Source organism: Lepisma saccharinum, chromosome 12, assembly GCF_977018435.1.
Source record: "Lepisma saccharinum chromosome 12, izLepSacc3.1, whole genome shotgun sequence".
Classification (NCBI taxonomy): Eukaryota; Metazoa; Arthropoda; class Insecta; order Zygentoma; family Lepismatidae; genus Lepisma; species Lepisma saccharinum.
In genome coordinates, this window is record NC_139240.1 from 60,624,151 (window position 1) to 60,648,096 (window position 23,946).

The window sequence follows — 23,946 nt, forward strand, 5'->3', positions numbered from 1 at the left end:
TGACCAACGAACCTTGCACTCTAAATCAACTGTTTATACTTGGCATATAATGCATTTGATCAGTATTTGGGGAGTCTCATTTTGAATATTGGATTTCAACACCATTAGAACTTTTTAGATAAATTTTAAATATTTTTTCCCATTTTGTTACTGGATCAGAATGAGATATCTAATAGAAGCAATAACAAAGACAATAAAATGTACACTATTAAACATTTTTAATGTCTTCAAATATTAATACATTTTTGGGGGCTGTGTTATACATTCATTCCTACTAACTTATGACATTTAAACATACAAATAAGGATCAATACAAACATCTGTGCAAATTGTGCTACAATTTTACTGGTTACACGCAAGACGCTTGAAGTATTGATAAATTCCACGCAGCAGCTCCTGCACGGAACGGGCCATGCTGATGACTGAGACGCCCAGCAGGAAACCCAGGGACCCTCCGACGTCCGCCAGGAGCTGGGACCCGTCGTAGGCCCACGCCTCCTCCAGCCTCTCCACGAAGTCGGAGGAGACTCTGATGTACACCATGTTGAACGCTGTCTTCTTCCCCATGCGATCTACGGTGGACCCTTCCATTAAGATCCTGGTGGTGTGGCAGGGACGGGTGCAGTTGCACCACTTGTAGTACATTTCGGTGGCTCTTGAGTAGAAATACCCTAATTCCCTGTATGCATTAGGCTCTTTGCATTCGGGATATCCGGGAGCGGACATCCACGGCGTGGTGCATCCACTGTTGTTGGCCACCCATTTGTCAATGCACTCCGATATACACTGCAAGAGGAGTAATGTATTTATTTTACGTTTGTAGCATGTAACACAAAAAATGGAATGCAAGTAATTGTGGGCAAATTTGTACGTTCTTTTGCACCTATAGTGTCGAAATCAAATATTGATGTTATGAGATATATTCCAATCTTCTCTACTTACTTATCTGTGCAGAAAATACATATCTCTACTTTGCATGCACATCATTACATTAACTTATCGCGTATTTTTCTATTTTGTATATTCTGTTGTAGGAACTTACACGTATCCTAATGTACATATGTAACGGGCAAATCTATTATTCCTAATGGCATATCAGAAACTCAAACTAATGCTATTTAGTTGTTTTAACAAAGAATGAAGACAGATTTGTACGTCCTAGGGTTTAAAGAAACCTGGAATTTTACAAAGACACTTACGTAAGAATTACTTTTCTAAGTGCAGGAACAAAGGTTGAACAGCAAAGGTTCATATGTGAGACCAAAAAAATGCCAAAACAAAGTTCTGGTTAGTGAAGAAGTTATGCTAAAGTTTTCATGAGAAATACAGGAGGGCCTAAACATATTTGTTGTTATTTTTAATAGCAAATTACTAGATTAGTAATAATCAACATCAAGAGGTAAAAATTACTTGTCTGCCATGTTTAAGCGCATTTAGACAGAATTGAAATAAGTGCACCTCATGGCACAATTACATGTAGAAAACACAACATCCAACTTCATTTGCCGTAATATACTTAAATACCTTCGAAATGCTGTAATTTCGATCCTGATTGCAGGGATTCTTTGGATAATTTAGTGCCTGGACGCTCTGAAGCCTGATGCTGACCATAGCTTCTTCGTCTGGCAGCAGTCGTAAACTGGTTTTCTGGATCCAATCAACGTCGTACTCTGAAATGGATAGTGGAAGAAGCATTCCATGGAATGGTTGTCATCATAATTAATATAATTACGGAAATGTAAATTCGTATCAAAGATAGATGTAATGAGCTATCTCATCGGTCGTGAGCGTTGTTGTTGTTTAGTGGTCTTATGGTCACAAACGAAAGTTTCAAGTTCAAATCTAGAATGGGCATGGTGCGTGTGTGTGCATGTGTGTGTCTATCAATTTAACTTAATAGTAATTTATTCTTATCGTCGTCGCGAGTAGCCCCAGAAATATCAAATGCAACGTAAGTAATAAAATACGAAAAATTGCAACAAATAATGCAAAGAAAAGACTACAACTTCCATTGTGACCACACATTTTTCTAAATAAACAAATTGTTTCAGCAATAACGCTGTGTTCTCGTACGTAATTTTGTAGAAAATGTTGTCTAAGACAAACGCCACACTCCGAACAACAACTGTGGCAACAAATTATTACTACTTGAATGTTAATAATCAAGATCGAGGCCATTATGCGCAAATTAACTTACTCAAAGGGGACCTAGCAAATTTACAGAACAAACGCACAAGCAAGGGCATTTTGCAATGAAAAGCTCTACAGGAAAAATTGTTCAGAGCTTTATACCTGCCCCTCCTAATCTAACCACAAGTACGATATTATTAGATATATTATACTGGCTGATTGCCCGGCGTTTCCCGGATATTTATTTATCCCAATCTTCTATTAGACAGGAAAATAATGAATTGCAACCATAGTGTAAAATGAACTTGAAGTTGAACGGCATTGGGAGTGTCACTATTCATCTCAGCGATCCCGAAAACTATGGAGTTCACACTAATATCGGTCGTTTTACATGTCACCCCCTTCCCTCCTACCGTAGGGGTGTCCGGGGTGTCTTACCCCCACAGTATTTCTTTCCAGATTGTAACTGATGTGTGTTGAAATTGCTCGAGGATAGCAACATCGCACCTTCTTTGTAGGCAACCAACTTGGCCGTGATGTGTTGCAGGAAGCATAACTTACAGGATATGACACGAAAATGCCACGTAACCGAATGCTATTTTATGTCTCTTTCCCACCCCCACCCCTAGGGGTGCCGGGGGTGTCTTACCCCCACAGTATTTCTTTCGAGATTGCAAGTGATACGTGTACCAAGTTTGGTTGAAATCGCTCCAGGCGTTCGAGAGTTATTGCGGAACAAACAAACACACACACATACATACATTTTTATATAGAGAGAGAATATTAGAACTAAGAGGCTAGGTGCGCCAGGTTTAGCGGCGTAGCAATTAGTTTTAGTGACTGTTAGCAGCTGGATGTGCACGTGACCTTGCACAGCCAGAAAACAACAAATGCATGTGCAGAATGACGAATTGTGTGTGTAATGTCCAAACTCCTGTTGCATACATATACAAAACATCATAATAAGAACATACAAATCTCCTCTTGTCAGAAAGTATGATGTAACACTTACCAGTCCACTGTTCCTTGTGATCGTGGATGTTGATGAGGAAGGTTGGTTTCTCGCCCAACGAGTCGTTGTTAACCAGGTATATACCGTAGCTTGATCCTCTGGTTGCGGTGTTGTTTACGGAATAGGTGGCGCACCTGCCGTACTTGAAATGCATGCTACTCTCAAGATGAACATTGTGTCCTCCTACTAGAGATAACATTAACTTTACATGATTAGCATAGAAATTTCTGTAAATTCTATTCTATTTTCCTGAGAATGACAAACGAAAAACAGCAAAGATAATTCAGCAAAATATAACTGGTGAGTATACGAATGTTACTGCTTCAAGAAATACAGTAACACATCCTACGTCCTGGACTATGAAACATAATATCTCCATATCGATGTGTCTAGAAGAAGACTTTGTGTCAGAACGTATGATAATGGAGGAATATACTTATACTTTATTACTAAAGTTCATCGATTTGTATAACTTGCATGATTCAATTTGTTATTTCTCTTCCCCCTTTTATTCGGGCCTGACAAATTTAAGACTGTGGAGCCTTTTTTTTTCAACGTAACTATGTTTTATTAAATTTGGAGAGCTACATACATACACAAGGGGAGTAAAAACAAATATACACACTTTCCCCATAACTTTCTCTAGGTTAACCACACTCCCTTCAGCGTTCACGTGCTACACTGGAACAAAACAAAGAAAAATGGAGCTATTGAGACCATACCTCGGCTACGTAACCACACGAATTACGAGCGCTGAACGTGGTTACGTTCCCCGGTTTATTCTCAATTGTTCTACTTACTTTTATTCCTCGACGGCGAGCCTGAGACTTATCAGCCTACTTTGAAGCCCTCAGGTAGTGGGAAATCAGATAAGGATATGCTTACGTAAACTTTACTAACTCTCGCACACAAAAAAATATATTTAAATGTCAGTTAATGTTAATATATTACACTTGCACTCGCAATTAAACTCCTTATTAGAAAGAAAATTGTATTAAGATCATAATTGTTCTTCACTACACAAATTAACACATGCACATTTCCAAAATCACTTCCGTTATCCCATCAACATTCATCATATCTCTCACCTAACAAACCACAATCAAATGTTTTAAGGTTAGTTCATAATCATAACAGACTACCCAATTGAACAAAACAAATTACGTCATCAGAGATATTTAACATACTAAACAATTAAAATGATACAATAACTGGGTGCGTATCAACGCAGTGCGGAAAACCTTAAGGAAGTTATGGCGAAAGTGCGGATATTTTTTGATTTTCCCCCGTAGTAGGCAGTTACATACTCGTAAAAGGGAATAAATTGTTAAGAATAAATTGAAAATAGTTATATCCAAGGATAACAGTCAAATCTGATGATTGAGTTTAGAAAAAAAACAAACTAGAAGTTTACTAAAACTCACCAAACTCCCACCCCACCATCACAAACAAACACACACATTATAACTCTCACGGTGTTAAAATCATTCAAGTTACGATGATCTGTACAGTGAAACTATTTTTGTGGTTCAAATACTCTATCCACAGTGATGGCAATATCTGCCACAAGATTACAGTGCTGTTCCATCCCACATATATTTCAATCCACATCGATATTCTTACTAGTAAAAGAAGATATTGAAACTCAAAGTTGTTGTGGACCAAAAATCACCTATATCCGTGATACTGCTTCCATACGTGACGTAGTTACACATTTCGTATGGCTTGTAAGTGGCTTCCTCCCAGAGCTGCTTCAGAGATGTGGAGTAATTCCATAGGTAGAAGTCGCCGACTGGCCTGTAGTAGATGGTCCAGTTGTATTTCTGGAATAAATTAAAGAAAGTTTGAATGTACTGTCCGACCACGGAAAACGAGGCTAGATCGAGAAGACGAGTCTACACGCAATAGGGTCGGCAGGTAGAAACATGTGCGAAACAAAGATGTCGGATTAAGATCAGTATTGCGTTTGCATGTGTTCGGTTGCTTATTTATTATCGCTCGCTTTGTTGCGTTTGTCTTGGCTGTTACAACTCGTAACATCACCCTGTTAAAGTATTTTGACGGCAACTTTATGTGTGAAGCTTCAATGTTTCATTCAGCAGCCGGCTATTTTTACGGAACCGTTTCCCGTATGAGTTCCACCCCTACTTTGCCACTGGACTCGTCCAATCAACTCTTGCGCAGCAGCAGAAGATTCTTCACGGAACCTGCTTCCCTGTCTGCGTTCCACTTATAGCCGTTTAACCCCTATCGTGCCATTGGACTCGTCCAGTTAGCGCATGCGCAATGGCATAGGATTGTTCACGGAACCTGCTTCTCTCTCTGCGTTCTACTTGCAGCCGTTACCCCTATTTTGCCAGTGTACTCGTCCAGTCAACGTTTGCGCACTTGTTTCGTCGCGAGTAAGACAGAGTTGCGCTTTCGATGACTGATTAGCGAAAATTCAGAATGGCTGTATATTTCTTCATGCTATGGTCCATCGACGTTCAGTGCAGATATCTTAACATCTACTAGAGGCTACAGCGACAGTTTAGCGAACTGCTGAACCTTCAAAATGAAGACTCAATTCACTACAAGTATCGAGTTCAGCTATCTTTGTCTGCCAGGGGGAGACAATATTCTTAGTTGTGAACTGGATGCCACTTGGGCTGTTCCCAACTACACATTGTCTCAGGAATCTGTAGAGCAAGGCTCATAACTGCAGAGAAGGGGAGAAAGCGAGTGGGAGGAACATAGCAGTGCGCGCCATGAGTTCTTGGGTCGAGACCTCTCATGCCACTACTTGTGCACAAAATTTTGTTTCCGTTCGCTACCACCAGAGATTTCCGGGACAGAATGGACAGCCTGGAATACTGAAAAATGACTCCAAAGAGAAGTAATTTTGCAAGTCATGATTAACAAAGAAGTGGAAACATGAGATCGTTAAGATTCGTAAATAATAATACAGGATTACCTTGAGTACTGCCTCCTTGTATCCTGGATAACGGCAGAGGGTTACCGCTGGTTGTTGCATATCTGTATTGACCTCCAGCCTATTCCTCACAGACACGTCCGCTCTGGTAAACTTCTGGTAGCACTGTTTCAGCTGGAAGAAAAGTCGTCACACTCTCTTAGAAGTTATATGGCATTTTAATGTATTTCCAGACAAAGAAATTCCTTACAATTACTTTTTTTAGTGATTATTGCGTCTTTTCAGCCACCAATATTCTGGATATGTTTCTCCACCGATTTCTCTGACATTCACTGATTCTAATCAATTGTACAGCTGGTTAAGAAAACATTAAAATACTGACAAAGGCAAAATTTTATACTATAAAAAATATGTATATGAAGAACGTAACGTTTCCACCCTCAAACAGGGTTTTCTTCAGACAAAACTTCACAATAAATTGATGAAAGATACAAAACATCATCTTAGATATACACTCCCAGACAGGATCCATACACACAACAGGAAGGCACCAGTTCTCATCTTAGAACATTTCCTGTCAGGAATGCCTGAGTGTGGAATCTCTCGACAGGTAATCGGCACTACCTGACAGGTACCTGGTAAGAGTCTGGCCTTATCAATTCCTCACTAGTGGACCTAGACAGATTCCTTATTTCCTTCCCTCCTCTCTACTTTGTTCGTTATTCTTCCCTCGTCTTTCCTCCTTCCTTTGTCTCATCCTTTCCACTCTTTCTAATACTCCTTTCCATTCTTTGTTAATTTTTATACCCCATTCCAGTTCATTATTTCTTCTTCTCCTTTTTTCTCTATATCCTTGGCCTCTTTCCACTTCCTCACTATTCCACTCTTCTCCCTCCCTATGCTCCTAGCCTTATCCCATTCTATGTCGTGTCCCGTTCCTTTTGTGTGCTTGAATATAGCATTTTTCTCCCTTTTTAATCTAACATCATCCTTATGTTGCTTCAACCTGTCTTTCAGTCTCTTTTTTGTTTCCCCTATGTACACACTATCATATTCCCTGTACTGAACCTCATATATAATCCACTCCTCTCTGTTTTCTTCCTTCTTCTTATTCGCTATCCTTAAAATGCTGCGGCCTTCCTTAGCAGCTGGTTAAGTTGTAATGCTCGTGATAGTCACAAGAATTTTTTATAGAGGTGAGAAGATGGGATGGATGAAGGGACACTCACAACATGTATGGAAGACACGACATAAGCCACACGGGATTTACTGGCTGTGATTCCAAACGCCAGAGCCTCGCTAGTCTGCAAGATGCAGTCCAGTGTGTATTACGTGGAAGGGAGTTTGGCATTTGTGTGCCTTCAAAAAGGGTTACACCTTACACACCTCAGAGGAATTTTGATTTGTGCAGCTTCTATGATCGAGTGCTCTTCTACACATTCTTACCAGGCTACAGATCTTAGATTATGAAAGTTAATCATTTGCATGTGTTCGGTTGCTCGCCTTGTTGCGTTTGTCTTGGCTGTTACAACTCGTAACACCCTCATGTTAAAGTATTTTGACGGCGACTTTATATGTGAAGCGTCAATGTTCTTTCAGCAGCCGGCGATTTTCACGGAACCGTATGAGTTCCTCCCCTACTTTGGCACTGGACTCGTCCAATTAGCGCATGCGCAGCAGCAGAAGATTCTTCACGGAACATGCTTCCGTGTCTGCGTTCCACTTGCAGCCGCAACCCCTATCGTGCCACTGGACTCGTCCAGTTAGCGCATGCGCAGTGGCATAGGATTGTTCACGGACCTGCTTCTCTCTGCGTTCCACTTGCAGCTGTAACCCCTATTTTGCCATTGTACCCGTCCAGTCAGCGCATGCGCAGCAGCAGAAATTCTCCAGGTATTACGTGGAATGGAGATTGACATTTGTGTGCCTTCAAAAAGGGTCAGACCTTACACACCTCAGAAGAATTTTTATTTGTGCAGATTTTATGATCGAGTGCTCTTCTACACATTCTTACCAGGTTACAGCTCCTAGATTAGGAAAGTTAATAAAATGTAACTGAAGATAAGCACGAATTAGTAACTAACTGTTACACAGATATAGGGCCTGGTACTTACCTGAATGACTACTGCAACGAAGCATACCACCAGCACTAACCAAGTGGGTACCGATACCAGGAACTGCCTGGCAGCCTTCCAAACAAAACCTCTGATTGGTTGTTTAGGTTCATCCACCCTAAGATCTGCACCTGTGGCGACCATTATCTTCTTAGACACTGTGCTATCACTAACACGTCTGCTTTTGAAACATTGCATTTTCTCTGTATATCGTGTTTTGTATCGACTTGTCTCTCCTGCACTATTTTTCAAACAAAAGTCTTGGTCTCAGGTGTCATTCATTAGACTAGGAATCTCTTTTGTGCGTCAATAATAATGCCCTTCTCACGACTTGATCATTCTTATGAATGAGTGGACAAGACAATTTCAGTACTAATCCCATAAATGGCACTCAACCTGTAGAGGCTACCTATGTTGTACAAGTAGTTCAAAGAACTGGAGGATGTAAAGTGTTCGTTAGTGGATAATGAATTAGACAATAATATAAACTTTTCTCTGTGCTATTTCATTACACCTAACGTTTCTCACTTGTCTCATGTACTCTTCTTAGTATCAGACTTTTATTTTGTCTTCTAATTGACTCGCGGTGACCTAGTAGGTAGGAAGACTGACTGTCATGTTGGAGGCCCGGGTTTGATTCCTGGCTTAGTCTATCTCAGGTGCAACAATGTCTCTTGACAAAGTGGCTCTGGATATAATGGTGGCCGGAGCGTGGTGCTGAAGACAGCCTCTTCAGTGGTGCCGAGATCGAGAATGCGTGGGGTCATTGCTCCACAGGCCCTTTGTTTCACGAAGCAATGCAAAGAAAATAAATAACTTTACCTTTATAATGGTATCAGATATCAAATTACACCACTGTGCACAAGAAAATACATTAAACAATGCTTCATAACCTAATGGGCGTCCCCGATGCCATAGTGGTAATGTCGCCTTGTAATCAAGGACTCTCTGGTTCGAACCCGGTGGATGCACTTAGCGGTTCGGATCCTACTTCAAACTTTAGGTTCTGTCTCGTTTTTCCTATCTGTGCATAAAGCAAACTTGAAACAAACTTTAAATAACGTAATTACCTCGTTCAAAAATAATTCTAGTTAAAAGGTACGTGGAGTCGAATGCGTAAGTAATACGATTCAAAATTGTACATCATCATGTTCACTGTTCGTTCTACAACTGTGAAATTAGATAAATGAATGAAAGTAGGGATAGAAAAATTGTGTGGTAATATCCATGCAGGCCACTATACAGTCATGCGAATCTTCATTCTAAGATTTTGCAACTGGTGTCGAACCAAGTACGTGTGCTTCTTTTGTTTTTGAAAAACAACTGCTGACTCGTATCTGACTCGAATTATCACAACATATTATCTGGTTTCAAAATCAAAGTTACAACTTGTAACAAGAGAGATACATGAAATTGACGTCATACCTAAACCAAATTAAATGCTAATAACTCTAGACTATTTATTGTTGCTTTCTTAATCTTGACAATATGCTGAGCCTTAATTCATATATTTCCCCGTTTTTCTTTCAGGAAAACATATTTCGAAAAACAATTGCCAGCAATTGGAAATTGTCCCATACCTGATCAAGGTTATCCATCACGTGAGGGTAAGTGAAAAACGAAATATTCTTTATTCTTCGTCATTTCTTGGGTTACATGCTTGAGAATTTTCCTTGTATGACTCATGTATTTGCATTAATGCGTTTAACAATTGTGAACACTGGCTGGCAAATGAAGATGCGTACTATCTTGGGCGACTGTATAGTCCAAGTTCAATGAAATGACTATTAAGCAAAAGGTGATACGAGTAAGGCGAATTCACACTCGAAAACACTCTCCAAATATACACTGTTCGGTTAGCTGTCTCTTAGTGTATAATTCCAGTACGAAATGTTTCCATATTCCAGTAGGGGAGTGGAGTAAACCTCACCTCTTGTTTGCACTGTGGGTGCCCATTCTCTCACACTCCACTTAGGACCGCCAGCCCATCACCTGTGATGCCTCTGGTCCGAAAGGTGTTGTTGATCCAAACATTGCATTCGGTTAGGGAGTGAACAACTTTTAATAAGTTCAGAGGGAACTAGAGAATTAAAGATAGAGTAACAAGAAAAGTTTGCTAGTTACTAAAGAGTAAGTATGATCCTATAACCATCTAATTTCTCTTTTTTGTATTAATTTATACTTTATTTTGTCCTACTCCAAGCACATAATGATACAACACAGTTAACATATGAGAGATAGTGGCACACAGCAACATATTACAACTTATGCAGACAGAATTTTATGTTACTGTAAATTGCATCAATACTTTTGCGATACCTAACACTATTTTACAATTAATTATAATAAAGAAAATGTACATTGTACCCAATTACAGAAATAAACTGTCTGACAATACTTCATTGTTATAACACAAACTTGCTGTTTCAATAAGTATCTTCCTATTGTAAGGGCGTGTTCCCTTATACACTAATGAAACGAAAGATACAAGAAGTCCAGTGACATAGCTGCCTAGTGCATGTTGCTGTTCAGACTTGATAAAACATCGGACGTCCTCGATTCTTGTGTACATCATTATCCTTAATTGCATGTGGAATTGTTGCTGTGCTCTCTTTCTAACTAACTAACTCTCTGGTATTCTTAAACCAGAAGGTTTATGGCTGCAGCAACACAAGTCTTTCATGTGTCCTTATCCTGGGCAAGATCAATCCAATCTTTTTCCATCCTTACAGATTTCCTTTAGTTCCATCTCAACGTCATCCCTCCATCCTCGTCTTGGTCTTCAAACTGGTCTCTCACCATCAGATTTCCCAACAAGAATCCTGTAAACTGGATGTGTTACAGCTTTATTGACGGCACAGAAAACGCTTGAAGCACTGGTAAATTCCACGCAGCAGCTCCTGCACGGAACGGGCCATGCTGATGACCGAGACGCCAAGCAGGAAACCCAGTGACCCTCCGACGTCCGCCAGGAGCTGGGACCCGTCGTAGGCCCACACCTCCTCCAGCCTCTCCACGAAGTCGGAGGAGATCCTGATGTGAAGAATGTTGTACATGGAATCCATATTAACTCCCATGGGAGTCACCTCCAGACTTTCCACAAGGATCCTCGTGATGTGGCAGGGACGGGGACAGTTGCAGAGCTTGTAGTTCTGTTGGATAGCCTTTGCGTAAGCAAGCCCCAGGATTTGGTAGGAACCCAGGTCGTTGCATTCGGGATATCCGGGAACAGTTATCCATGGCGTTGTGCATCCACTTTCATTGACCACAGACTTATGGATACACTCAGAGATACACTGTAAGAGCAGGAGAAGAGCACTAGAGAAACAAAATTCTAATCTTCTCTACAATATTAAAGGAAGCATTCATACTACGTAACAGAATTGAGTTTTCAAATTCGTATAACTTCTTCTATGTTGTTGGCCTTGAAACTTTCTGTGCAGTTTTACTTTTGTATTCTTAACATATTAAGGTTGCGAGGGACAGTTTCTCGCCAGGTGAACATTTACTTCAATAAAGTCGAAACGTGAACTGCTACTGAAGAAGAAACACAGCATGAATTTCTCCCCACGATGGAAGTGGAGGTGGTTCTTGAAGTTGATTATTAGGCAAGATACGATCTGTGAATACTATGATGAATAAGTGATTACAGGATCCCATATATTCCTTATGGAGATGTAACTTCAACTTCAAATGACGTCTAAGGTAGTCGAACAATGAGGGTCGCATAGAAAGCTTCTAAACTTTGAAGAGCTTTTCACGGAAATGGCTGGCTATTAGGCGGTAATACCTTGGCATATCAATGCCTATAAGGTACCCTAGCACTACACCAAGTCCCAAACTGCTTCCCAAGACGTGCCCTCTCCTTGTAAGTCACACAAAACCAATAAAAGAAGATGTTTTAATTATAGTTTTATATTTGACGTACTATGGGATGAAGATTAATGTAAAGAAAACAAAGGCAATGGTTATAGGACGGAAACCAAGGAATATTAATGTGAGAGCAAACAGTGAAAGAATCCAGCAAGTGGATAGCTTCAAGTACCTCGGATGCAGTGACATGAGCTGCAAACAAGAAGTGAAAATAAGAATCGCAATAGCAAAAGGAGCTTTCAATAGAAGAAAAAATGTTTTTTGTGGACCCATGGACATAGGTCTAAGGAAGAGATTAGTGAAATGTTTTGTGTGGAGTGTAGCACTATATGGTGCAGAAACCTGGACGTTGAGAAGAAATGAAGAGAAACGACTCGAAACTTTTGAAATGTGGACATGGCGAAAAATGGAGCGTGTAAAATGGACGGATAAGGTAAGAAACGAAGCCGTACTGAAAAGAGTTGGTGAAAAAAAGATCTATACTGGAGACCATCAAGAAGAGGAAGAGAAACTGGTTAGGACACTGTCTAAGAAGGAACTGCCTGCTTTTGACAAATGTCATGAAAGGGAATAACATGGATGCCTTGGAGGGAATGGTTGAAGGAGGAAAAGTCCGTGGAAGAAAGAGATATCAGCTTATGGATGATATTAAATTAACTGGGTCGTATGCTATTACGAAGCGTATTCAGAGAATAGGGAAAGCTGGAGATTACAGTGGAAAACCTGCCAATTAGGCAGAAAACAATGAATGAATGAATGAATATTTGACATGAAACAATGATGATCCAACATGTATATCATGTCTGTAATGTTTGCTATTAAAATAATTAACATAAATAACAAAAAATGCATTTTTGAGTTTAGTAGTGCTTTTCCCCAAACATCATAGACTTGTTCACAACAGTGAGGTTGAATGAAGATTACAAGAAATAAGTAATATGACAAACATGATAGAACACAAATGTCTTCGCCAGGATTTGAACCCAAAATACAGTTGATTTTGTAATGATTTATTACACAGTATTAAGTTGACAGACTTTTACCTCGTGTAGAAATGAATACCCAGTTCAGATTTTCAGCCATGTAGTGGGCTTTGAAGAAGAATTAAGTATATCAATGTAATTTTTAATGCGACAGCAGATCTTGAAGACACTACTTGTTCTACAGAGGTTGATCGGGTTATATCCGACCGATATGTAGAGTGTACTTACCCTATGAAAAGCCGTGTCGCCACCACCGGTTGTGTTCTATGGGACCACCAGCATTATGGACTATTGCCCGACATCGCAATTTCCACTGCAACAAACTACGTTTGAGCACAGGCATAGGAATTGCTTGCCATTCCTCCTTACAGGTTTGCCATAGGCCTTTGAGTGTGCGGGGGAGGCAATGTTGTAGACATCGTTTTAACAGCCCAAATGCGCAGAAATCCATTGGACTGGCATCAGGGCTTTTGACAAATGTCATGAAAGGGAATAACATGGATTCGTGTTTCCTGCTTCACGTCCTGATAAAACCGGAGGGATGATCTAGCGGTGTGGTTGGACGCTTTGTCCATGTGGATCCGCACCTGGTTCTTGTTGTCTCCGTACAAACGAGGGATGTCTGTCCGATAGATTGGGGCCATAATGGATTCCTGGAAGTAGGCAGTATTCACCTTTGTTTTTTCTCCACCTTACGTATCTTCAACTTCCCCTCGTAATCGTATCCGGCGACAATCATGATTCCCTGTGGAAAACTTTCTCGGCACTGGCGGTAAAACTTGGTACGTCCCTTGCCAGACGTGTCACGGTATGTAAATTGCCCTAATGTTACCATTACGCGTGAGATAAATGTAGCCCTCATCCAATGTGACAACTGTCTTACATTTTGACCCTGCCAAGTGTCTTTCGTACAGTTTGTGGCAGTTGGTCTTTCGTTCTGCAATGTGGCGTGGGAAGAGATTGTGAACCGGCCCTTACGTACGCACCGCAGGCCAAGGCGATGACGAATGACGTCGCTGACAGTGGACTGGGCCACATTGAACCTCTCGGTCATGTAACGTTGGGGTGGTGGATTCTCCTGGACTGCAATTCCCCGAATTCCACGAAGCACCTCAGGGGACACTTTCGCTGGTAACTTCGAACGGGCTCCTTTTTTTGGCGAATGTTTCTCCATGAGCCATCATTTGTGTTTGCCTGGCCACAATATCTTTAGCTGTGGTCACTCCGATGGTTAAACCTTTCTCCCGACACTGTTTCACTATTCGGTTGTACAAAAAATGTGCATGGAAAAGAGCCATGATGTAACGTTCCCGATAATGGTTAATTTTTGGCAGCATTTCACTAGCACGAACACGAATGCGACCTCAGACACAACACTTGTTTCATGGCCGATTTCAAGTTTCTGGCGCAACTACCCACGTGGCAGCAGCATTGCCAAATTGGTCGGATATAGCCCGATCAGCCTCTGTACGAAGAGAAAAATTGATGCACTGTTAGTTACACCAAATTATGGCTTTGCAATTCATAAGCTACTTTCAGATATCCGTTTGCGCAAAAGAGGGCAATACCTTGGAAATGCTGTAGCTCCTATTCTGATTGCAGGGGTTCTTTGGGTTGTTCAGCGCCTGCGCACTCTGGAGCCTGATGCTGACCAAAGCCTCTTCGTCTGACAGTAGTCGTAGGCTGGTTTTCTGGATCCAATCAACTTCGTGCTCTGAAAAGCAACAAGGAGTCTCTAATGGAAATGGAATGTGAGCTCATAAAGCATATGGAATAATAAGTAACAAAGTTGGTTTACTAAACACTAAATTATCTCTTCTGAAATAGACTTAATGGTCTAAAACTGCTTTGAAAGTATCAAATTTTAATATTCACATCTTGATTAATAGGTTTATAAGAAGGTGCAGACTATAGCAAGAACAATACAGTGAAAGAGTACAATTTCAATTTTCTACATTTTTTATAGAATCATTTTGTTGTAACATAGTGAGTGAAATCGTTAAATTTAAGCATTTTAATGTGTCAGTTAACTGTTGACTAATGATGAGGTGTCGAAAATACAAAAAAACGTGGGTTGGAAATTTCATACTGGCAACACTGCTGTATATACGCCATGAAACGGAAGCTGTGTTTCTCACTTATGCCACATGTTATTTTGATCCCTAACCTACTTGCCAGTAAATGCGCTCTTCCTTCCAACACTAGGCATATGCGCGTAAATTTGCGGCCTAAATTTGCGTAGTCAGAACCCCACTAATGTGAAAGTTCTGGTGATTCAGGACAGACTTTCAATGCGCAGTATTACTGTTCATTTTTGGAACATTACCTGGGACCTGCGTTGCGAAAGAAGAGGGGACACTTTTTGTTGAATGCTCCCATCATTTGGCAAGATAATGCTCGGGCGCATGTACAGCAACATGTGGCTAATTTGTTAGCTTGAGGGGGCTGGCATGTGCTCTACCAGCCCCTGCGACTTTGATTTTCTCCATAAGATGAAGGAACCACTTTGCGGCATTCGCATCTGAACTGTTCCTGAGATTCTTCAGGCAATAGACCTCCATTCAAACCATCAACAGAACAGGCACTGCTACAGATACACTACGACTTCCACATCGCTGACAACGGGTTGTACACAATGCTAGTGAGTACATCAAAGGGCTGTAAAAGTTTCAAAGAGGGATCTCTTTGGTATCATTTGTAAATAAATAGTTGCCACCAAATCTCCAACCCACGTAATTATAAAACCAAGGAGTGCTCCAATGTGACAAACAAACATTTTTTGTCAAACGTTGCTTTTGTTCATATTTAACTGTAACGATGGATGATTGATGACTTGATTGAACTGATAAGTGGAACTCGAACCCAGAACCTTTGTAGTGTAGCTTTGAGTCAACCAATTGATCACCAAGGACAGCCACTGAGAAGGGCAGCCTTGAGTGGGAATCAGCAGGTTGTACTTGATACGTCGATTCTGGCGCAATACCCTTGAGCTTTTCCTACTAGAAAGCACGAACTTCGTTCCTATGATAGAATACCTCAGAAAGTATTACTTACCAGTCCAGGGTTCCTTGTGATCATGTATGTTGATCAGGAATGTTGGCTTCTCGCCTTTGTCGCTGTTCAACAGGTATATGTTGTAGCCAGAACCTCTTGTGGCTGTCTTCTTGGTGGACAAAGTGACGCACCTGCCGTATTTGAAATGAAGGCTACTTTCCACATAGATTTCCTCTGTTAGAAAGATGGTAAGAAGTATGTATATCAATGTTAATTTCAACCGATTAAGTTGATGTAAAATGACTGCATAATCTCTAGCACAACCCTTCTATTATCCTTATGACAGCCTTTGTTTACTATAGTGTACGTGCTCTTGTACTATTATATACTTTCAATGTTAATCTCGAATTTTTCCCATGGTTCTGTAAAGAAGACTGTACGTGTTTTATATATTTTCTGACCGGCTGGGTGGCGACGGCGTTAGTAGGTCCATTTTCGCTTTGGTTATAACAACAAAAGATAAGCAATTACTTTTGAATTCAAACATACCTTACGAAGGATAATATCGAAAACACGCACACAGAAGTGTGGTTGGGAGTGTGAATGATTTCTGTATCCTTAAGACATCGTTAACAGATCTACACCAATAACAATAACTACATACACAGCACAATAAAAGTATGAAAATAATGCAATACAAACATAGCTATGAAAACTAAATCGTGTAGTCCAAAAGTGCCGGAACGGTCACATATCGTGAGAAATACACATCGAGTCGGAAAACGAAAAAATAAGTGTTGAATAAGTGAAAAAAGCTATTCAATGATATCACACTTGATTCCCCACCCCCGCCCCCGCCCCCTGGGTGTGGAGCGGGGGCAACTGTGAAATTTTAAATGGAAACCCCATTTTGTATTGTAGAATCGGTAAAAGGACTTCATTCCGAGCCCAACGAGCTATCAACCATCCTCCTAGCTCAATTAGGAACGGAGATATGGATATTTTAACATTTCTCTCGAATCAAAGCGATTGCAGACCCCCCGCCCTTTCCATATACTCTATTGAAAGGTCTTGACGTGCAGATTCCGAATCTGCAATTGCTTTCACTCTAGCTCAATAAGGGTAGAGCGTCTCTTTGATTTTTTTTGGGGGGGTTATGATTTATTATTATTATTATTATTATTTTTTTTTTTTTTTTTTTTTTTGGCGAAAATTTAAAATTGGTATATCTCCGTTCCTAATTAAGCTAGGAGGATGGTTCATAGCTCGTTGAACTCGGGATGAAGATCTCTTTCCGATTCTACAATACAAAATGGCGGTTTTTATTTAAAATTTCACAGTTGGCCCCGCCCCACCCTCAGGGAGCGGGGGTGGGGAATCAAGTGTGATATCATTGAATAACTTTCTTTCACTTATTAAACATTTATTTTTTCGTTTTCCGACTCGATGTGTATTTCTCACGATCTGTGACAGTTCTGGGACTTTTGAACCACCCGGTATATTAATAGAAAGCAATTATTCTTATTTTCCGCTTGCACTACATCCCTTGGTGCGCTGTGGAATCCCAAACAATCTTCCTCCGCCTCGTTCTGTCTTGAGCTACATTGTTCCAACGACGTACATTCAACCTTCTCAAATCATCCTCAACCGCATAGATCCATCTTCCTTTCGGCCTTGTTCCACAGAGTTTCTGGTTTAATACCGAGCGTGGTATTCTCATCAGATGTCCTGCGGTCTACATGTTTGATCAACTCTTCTAGCTCCATGTTATTCCTAATTCTATAGGACCCATCTTCATTCTTAATGGGTCCAAAAATATTTCGAAAGATCTTTCTTTCAAAACACATTACCTTGCTCTCTGCTTTGGATGTAAGTTTCCAGGATTCTGCACAATAACCCGTCTGGTTATTGTCCTATACAGTCTCAATTTTGTATACCTGGAGAGCCTTCTATGTGCGCATAGAAAGCAATCATTAAACAAGAACTGATACATGATAAAACTCTTTCAACTATGTCGTAATTTATTAACATTTTTAACTATTAGTAAAAGAGTTACATATATATGTATATATATAATCTGAAGTAGCATTCATTTCTTTACATGTATTTAATAATAATGCATTTTTAAATGTTTCGTAACTTACTTTTATATATTTAATAACATAAAAATACACACACACACACACACACACACATTTTCTGTTCTGTAGATTAAAATCCCCCTCACAAGTCTTCAATGATTTAGTACCGTGCCCACCCACCCCCATTACACAATGGATTGTCACCCAAAATATTGAAGTTATCTAATTAAGCTAGTGGGTTCATATCCCACGTATGAAGGTTGTGACTAGGGCCCGGGACTTTATATCCTATAAAACTATAAAATATGTATGTAATTATGTCATAAAAATTGAAAACTATGTCATAAACATTGAAAAATATGTCAGAAAAATGCAGAAATATTCCCAGTTAAGCCAAAAATATGCACAACAGTACTTTCGAATTTCTCATTACACGGGATTCAGTATCTTCCAGGGAAGATCGACTAAGGTGTGTGTGGGGGGGGGGGGGGTTGGTGGTGTTATATGAAGTCAGAATCCCTTTAACCGAAGAATGTAGTGGGAAAATACTGAAAAATAACGTGAGGTTCACTGCAATTATCATACGTTTCAAACGTTTGTGCAAACCGTGTGGTGAAACCATCTTGCATCACTACTTGTGCAGAGACTTCGTTTCATTCACCTGCTCTAGAGATATCCGGGATAGAATATACACACTGATATGAGCGTGGCTCAAACGACAAGTGATTTTGAAAGTCCCGTACTCGATTGCCGATAGAGTAGGGGCTGTAATATACAGAATGTCATTTGTACTTTCAACTGATTGTTGTGAGGAACGGAAAAAAAGTAAAGAAATTAGAACAATTGAAACTTGTTTACTGTTATTCTCATGAACCCACAACAATGACAGAGAACATATTTCCTCAATAATGTTCGCACGGCTATCAGTTGTTGGTGGGATAAAAAAAGGGGGTATTATTGTTCTGTACTAGTTGATAAGAAAAGACGGCATCTGCTTTTAATTTATTTGTTCGTAATTTTCTTATCCTGCCATTATCCGTTGCGCTAAAGGCACGAAAAATCAATTATAAAATAACCGATTATATGCAAAACAATTACGAAATTATACAGAAATATGTCTTATTACGAGAAAATAGCAGAAATATGTTGTAAAAACGTTAAATTGGTAAAATATGTCAAAATATGCCTTATCAAGGTCGTCAATTTCGGCTGATTTTCATTAGATACATAAATAGCTCACCCTTTGTTCGATCCGATGCCAAATAAAAAATATGTTATAACATAAAGTACCGGGTCCTAGTGATGACTAATCCTTCTCTTTCTAATGCTCACAACCCTAAAAACAAAGAAAATAATCCTTATCGACATATAGGGAGATGAACCCAGAGTTGTGCTAGCTGCTACAAAGAAATAATCACCATCATGGATGTTGATCGCTCCATATGGCCAGTAGCTGCACATCTCCCGCTGTTTGTATGTCGCTTCGTCCCAGATTTTCTTCAGCGACGTGGAATTCCAACGGAAGAAATAGTCGCTCGTTGGCCTGTAGAGGATGGTCCAGTTGTATTTCTGTAAGAGATGGAAACAGGCTTTGATTCTGATTGAGTGATTGATGAGTGATGATGTGATGAAACTGATGAAGGGACGTTCACAAAGAACACCCATGCACAGACCTGGATTTGAACTCGGAAACAATCTGTGCTAAGGTATTCTGCCAACCGTAGTAATGAGTGAAATTGGAACAAAGTGTCATTCTGCAAGACCCGTATTCGTTAAGGACAGTTCAGTACAGCTGGGAAACAAGGAATCGGACATCAGTTCAATTCTATTCTACTAACGTCGGGCATTTTCGTGTCACAAGGCACCGAAAGTTGCTGGCGGGAAGAAACAAATGAGCGTCGGATACACAGCATGTTGCCAAACGTACTTTAAAACGGGAGAGAGAGAGAGAGAGAGAGTTGATGAGCGACGTTAAGGGAAAAATGTTGTACAATAGTACACAAAGCAGGAAAATTGTACACAGAAGCACCCATACACTGTACAAATAAGCTAATGAAATTCACTGACAATAGCAGACGTTCGCTTGGCAACGTTGTAACGGGAGAGCGATGGTACCGCTACAGCGTTTACTTCGCAACTGAGGTTGTTGCCACACATTGAGCCACACACCCCAGAAGGCGATGGGGGACAGATGGAGCTATGCACGTCAGTCGCCAGTTGGACTCGCGATCAGCGAAGCGATATACCTAGAGTTGACGAGGTGTATCTTTGAGGCTGACCTTGTGTACTCCTCAGAGTCCGTACTTGCAACTTACTGGCCGTTTGAGTGGTCGACAACTCTTACAAAGAAGAAAATGACGCGGACTGGTTCAGGCAACATATAGCTCCTCCCCTTGACTACTGCGAAGACGGGATTGGTAATGGTTCAGCCGCAAAGATACAATTTGTCAATTGTAACAGTTACTCGGTGCACCATGGGTCTCCATGTCTGGAAGCGAGACACGATACCTCAGTACCTTCTTGTACCTCGGCCACTTGAGACCACAAACTGTGAAATTTGATAGTGTAAAATATTGTGACTGCAATAATGAATATAGAAATGAACGACCATCTCTTGGCATATGTAGACGTACCTTAAGGACTGTTTGCTTGTATCCAGGATAACGACAGATGGTTACTGCTGGATGACGAATCTCATGATTTACCTCCAGTCTGTTCCTCAAGGACACGTCAGCTCTGGTGAACTTCCAGTAGCAAAGTTCTACCTGTAACAAAAGGCATTTTATTATCACTCTGCTGGTGCCTATGTTTGTATGCTTTAACGGACTGCATTCTTACAGGCTCTACCCCATGACACACAGTCAGTACAATCTTCTGTGGAGTTGTGTGTTCTTCTGTGCATTCATAGCCTTAGCTTCATAGTATGGAGATCTTAGAACCCGTACGACAGTGTGGTTGTATGTCGGAAGTGATTCTAGAAAATGAAACTGTTTCAAAATGAGGGTGTATTATTCTCTTAGGCCTTGTCCATGACTTGGTAACACGGAGGTTGTGGGGGTTGGTTGAGTCATAAGCTTCAGGAAGACTAGCACTTCTGCTACTACTCTCATCTTCTAAGCACTTCGGTGGAAAAAATATTGGTAATGCGCTTGGTCACCGACGTGCAATTTAAAACGAGATCCTAACCATTCTACGTTGTACTTTCACGGGAATCTCACCCTTTAGCCCTTGATTACAAGGCGATAGTGCTACCGTTTCATCATCACATATGTCCGTTATACACATAGGGCACTGGCAGAGAATGACCCTTACTGGTACTTACCTGTATGACCACCGCAACGAAGCATACCACCAGCACTAACCACATGGGGACCGACTCCACGAAATGCCTGGCAGCCTTTGTAACGTATCGTCGGATATCTGGCTTAGTTTCTGTTTTTCTAAATTCCGATATTGTGACGAACTTTAATCTTTTAGACTCTAGCCTATCACCAGTAGACATAGCTCTGAATAACTGCACTTTCGTTTTGGACATGGTCGTCGATCGATGCTTTCTTGTAAGAAACTCCATTTTACCCAAGGGTGGTCGATGTATGCATCGACAAATAAGGTAATGCTGTGTTTCTTACGAGTTGATCATTCTTATGATTGAGTTGACAAGACATATTCCGTATTAATAAATTAAATTCCACAGATGCCAATCAACAGGGAGTGGTAAAAAACAAAGGAAGCAAGCAAAGTCAACGAAATTAGCTAATCAAACAAAGTAGATTATCTTAAATTTGCGTAGAAAATTTCCATCATTATTCTCGAACCTTACAGCATGGTACTTATGTCATAATGTCGACGCAGCCAATTGGTTGAGCCAAATCACGTGGAGTTTCCATCCAGAAATCGACGTACAGTAGTGCAGCAAAATGGGATGCAGGGTACACTAATATATACTCTCTAATATTATTAACAACTTGAGTCCGAATCAGAGTTTGAAATTAACTGTTGGAAATAGCAAATTGTGACGTTCAATTCCTAGCTTGGTTCCTAATTCAAAATATCAGGTCGTCATACCTGGATGACTGAAATTCCTATCCTTATAAACGTGATGCAAAATTTGGATGTTATCTTGAAAACTTTTTTCTCGTTTGAATCAGTTTCCAAATTCAAGTACTTAGGAGTAATACTAACAAATGAAAATTATATTAATGACGAAATAAAAAGCAGACTTAATTCAGAAAATTCAGATTTTGTCTCTGTAAACCAAGGGACACACGCTAATTTTTTTGTGCAGACACTATTTCAGTCAACAATACAACTACCACCGCCATTCGCCAAAGGTTTTCACTAGCGCAATATTGTCAGTCTAAAAAAAACTTCCACAGTTACTAACTATTTTCTTATGGCAGCCAATGTCCTATATATATTACCATTTAATGTTTATTACACCCCGAAGTTGTATACTTCGTTTGTGTACACCCTGTTTATTGTATAAGATGTTTGCAACTATCAATGATCTTCCAAATGAATGGGCGCAGAAACTACTGTTATGAAAGATGAAGAAATGATGAATCCAAGGAAAAGTCACGCGGGACAAGAATATAGTGTCGAGTCTCATTCATTCTTGAATTTAACAATATTTTGGAAATTTCGATTTTCAACATTTGCTACTAAAACAGTAATTTTACCTGTAATATGGATGGGAAACTTTTTACATGATATTACAAGAGGAACATAAATTAAGAGTATTTGAAAATAACATCATTTGAAAAATATTTGGACCTCACAGGGATGAGGGGACAGGTGAGTGAAGAATTTTGCATAATTTGGAACTGTATAATCTGTATTCATGTTCAGATATTATTAGAACAATTAAATAAAGAAGACTTAGATGGGCAGTTCATGTGGCACGAATGGGAGAGGAAAGAAGAGGTTTCACGATTATTGTTGGGAAACCTGATGGTAAGAGGCCAAGGAGGGCCAAAACGAAGATGGAAAGATAACATTGAGATGAATCTAAAGGAAATCGGTAAGGGTGGAAAAGGTTGGATTGATCTCCCCCAGGATAGGATCACATGGAAGGTTTGTGTTGCTGAAGATATAAACCTTCGGGTTTAAGAGTGCTGGAGAGTTTGTTAGTTTTACATTTGCCATGAAGGTTTTAAGATTACATAACATTTTAATAAAAAAAATTAGGAGAAAGGAAAGAAGTACGATAGTGTATCCTCGAAAATGTGAAACTTTATTGCATCATTGGCTACATTCCTGCCTTCATACTTACGCATGTAGTGTGATACTGTAGCATTTGCTGCTTCTTAAACAGGTGTACCAAAAGCTTCTCCGCGCAAGGTTAGTGGTAGCCCAGAGAACGCCTTAAGTACTGATAAATTCCACGCAGCAGCGCCTGCACGGAACGGGTCATGCTGATGACTGAGACGCCCAGCAGGAAACCCAGAGACCCTCCGACGTCCGCCAGGAGCTGGGACCCGTCATAGGCCCACACCTCCTCCAGCCTCTCCACGAAGTCGGAGGAGATTCTGATGTGGACAATGTTATTCATCCACTCGTCATTTATTCCCATGCGGTTGACATCAAAGCTTTCGACGAGGATCCTCGTACTGTGGCAAGGGCGGGGACATTTACAATTTCTGTAGATGTCGTCGATGGTTGCCTGGTATCTTTCATCAACTTTCTGGTACAAGGAAGTGTTGCTGCATTCGGGATAACCAGTAACTGTCATCCACGGCGTGGTGCATCCCGCCTGATTGGCCACCTGCTTTTCGATGCACTCAGACACGCACTGCAAAACAAGAGGTGCATATTGCACTCATAACTGACATGATTTTTTTTATGTTAA

The 23,946-nt window shown here is 40.4% G+C and overlaps 2 protein-coding genes across 2 annotated transcripts; both read right to left on the reverse strand.

Moving 5' to 3' along the window:
- Window positions 1-342: 342 nt before the first annotated feature.
- Window positions 343-8,311, reverse strand: LOC145996352 (acid-sensing ion channel 1C-like). Its single transcript, XM_083132783.1, has 6 exons — window positions 8,168-8,311; window positions 6,096-6,227; window positions 4,815-4,965; window positions 3,143-3,325; window positions 1,525-1,670; window positions 343-786 (listed from the first exon to the last, which is right to left on the reverse strand). Exons 1-6 carry the CDS (start codon window positions 8,309-8,311, stop codon window positions 343-345), a joined length of 1,200 nt encoding a protein of 399 aa, XP_082988909.1.
- A 2,702-nt stretch (window positions 8,312-11,013) lies between these two features.
- Window positions 11,014-21,669, reverse strand: LOC145996353 (acid-sensing ion channel 4-A-like). The gene is made up of 6 exons (XM_083132784.1): window positions 21,421-21,669; window positions 20,732-20,863; window positions 19,517-19,667; window positions 16,078-16,251; window positions 14,592-14,737; window positions 11,014-11,463 (listed from the first exon to the last, which is right to left on the reverse strand). The coding sequence occupies exons 1-6, from the start codon at window positions 21,667-21,669 to the stop codon at window positions 11,014-11,016; spliced, it is 1,302 nt and encodes a 433-aa protein (XP_082988910.1).
- Window positions 21,670-23,946: the final 2,277 nt, after the last annotated feature.

Bases quoted from the DNA above. Each gene is read 5' to 3' on its own strand.
- LOC145996352 (XM_083132783.1), bottom strand. From the start codon at position 8,311: ATGGTCGCCACAGGTGCAGATCTTAGGGTGGATGAACCTAAACAACCA. The intron at 1,671-3,142 runs GTAAGTGTTACA...TATCCATTTCAG, and splicing joins TCACAAGGAACAGTGGACTG to AGTACGACGTTGATTGGATC. The intron at 787-1,524 runs GTATTTAAGTAT...CTCCTCTTGCAG, and splicing joins GAAATTACAGCATTTCGAAG to TGTATATCGGAGTGCATTGA.
- LOC145996353 (XM_083132784.1), bottom strand. From the start codon at position 21,669: ATGGAGTTTCTTACAAGAAAGCATCGATCGACGACCATGTCCAAAACG. The intron at 19,668-20,731 runs GTACGTCTACAT...CATCTCTTACAG, and splicing joins ACAAGCAAACAGTCCTTAAG to AAATACAACTGGACCATCCT. The intron at 11,464-14,591 runs GTATTGCCCTCT...CTGCTCTTACAG, and splicing joins GGAGCTACAGCATTTCCAAG to TGTATCTCTGAGTGTATCCA.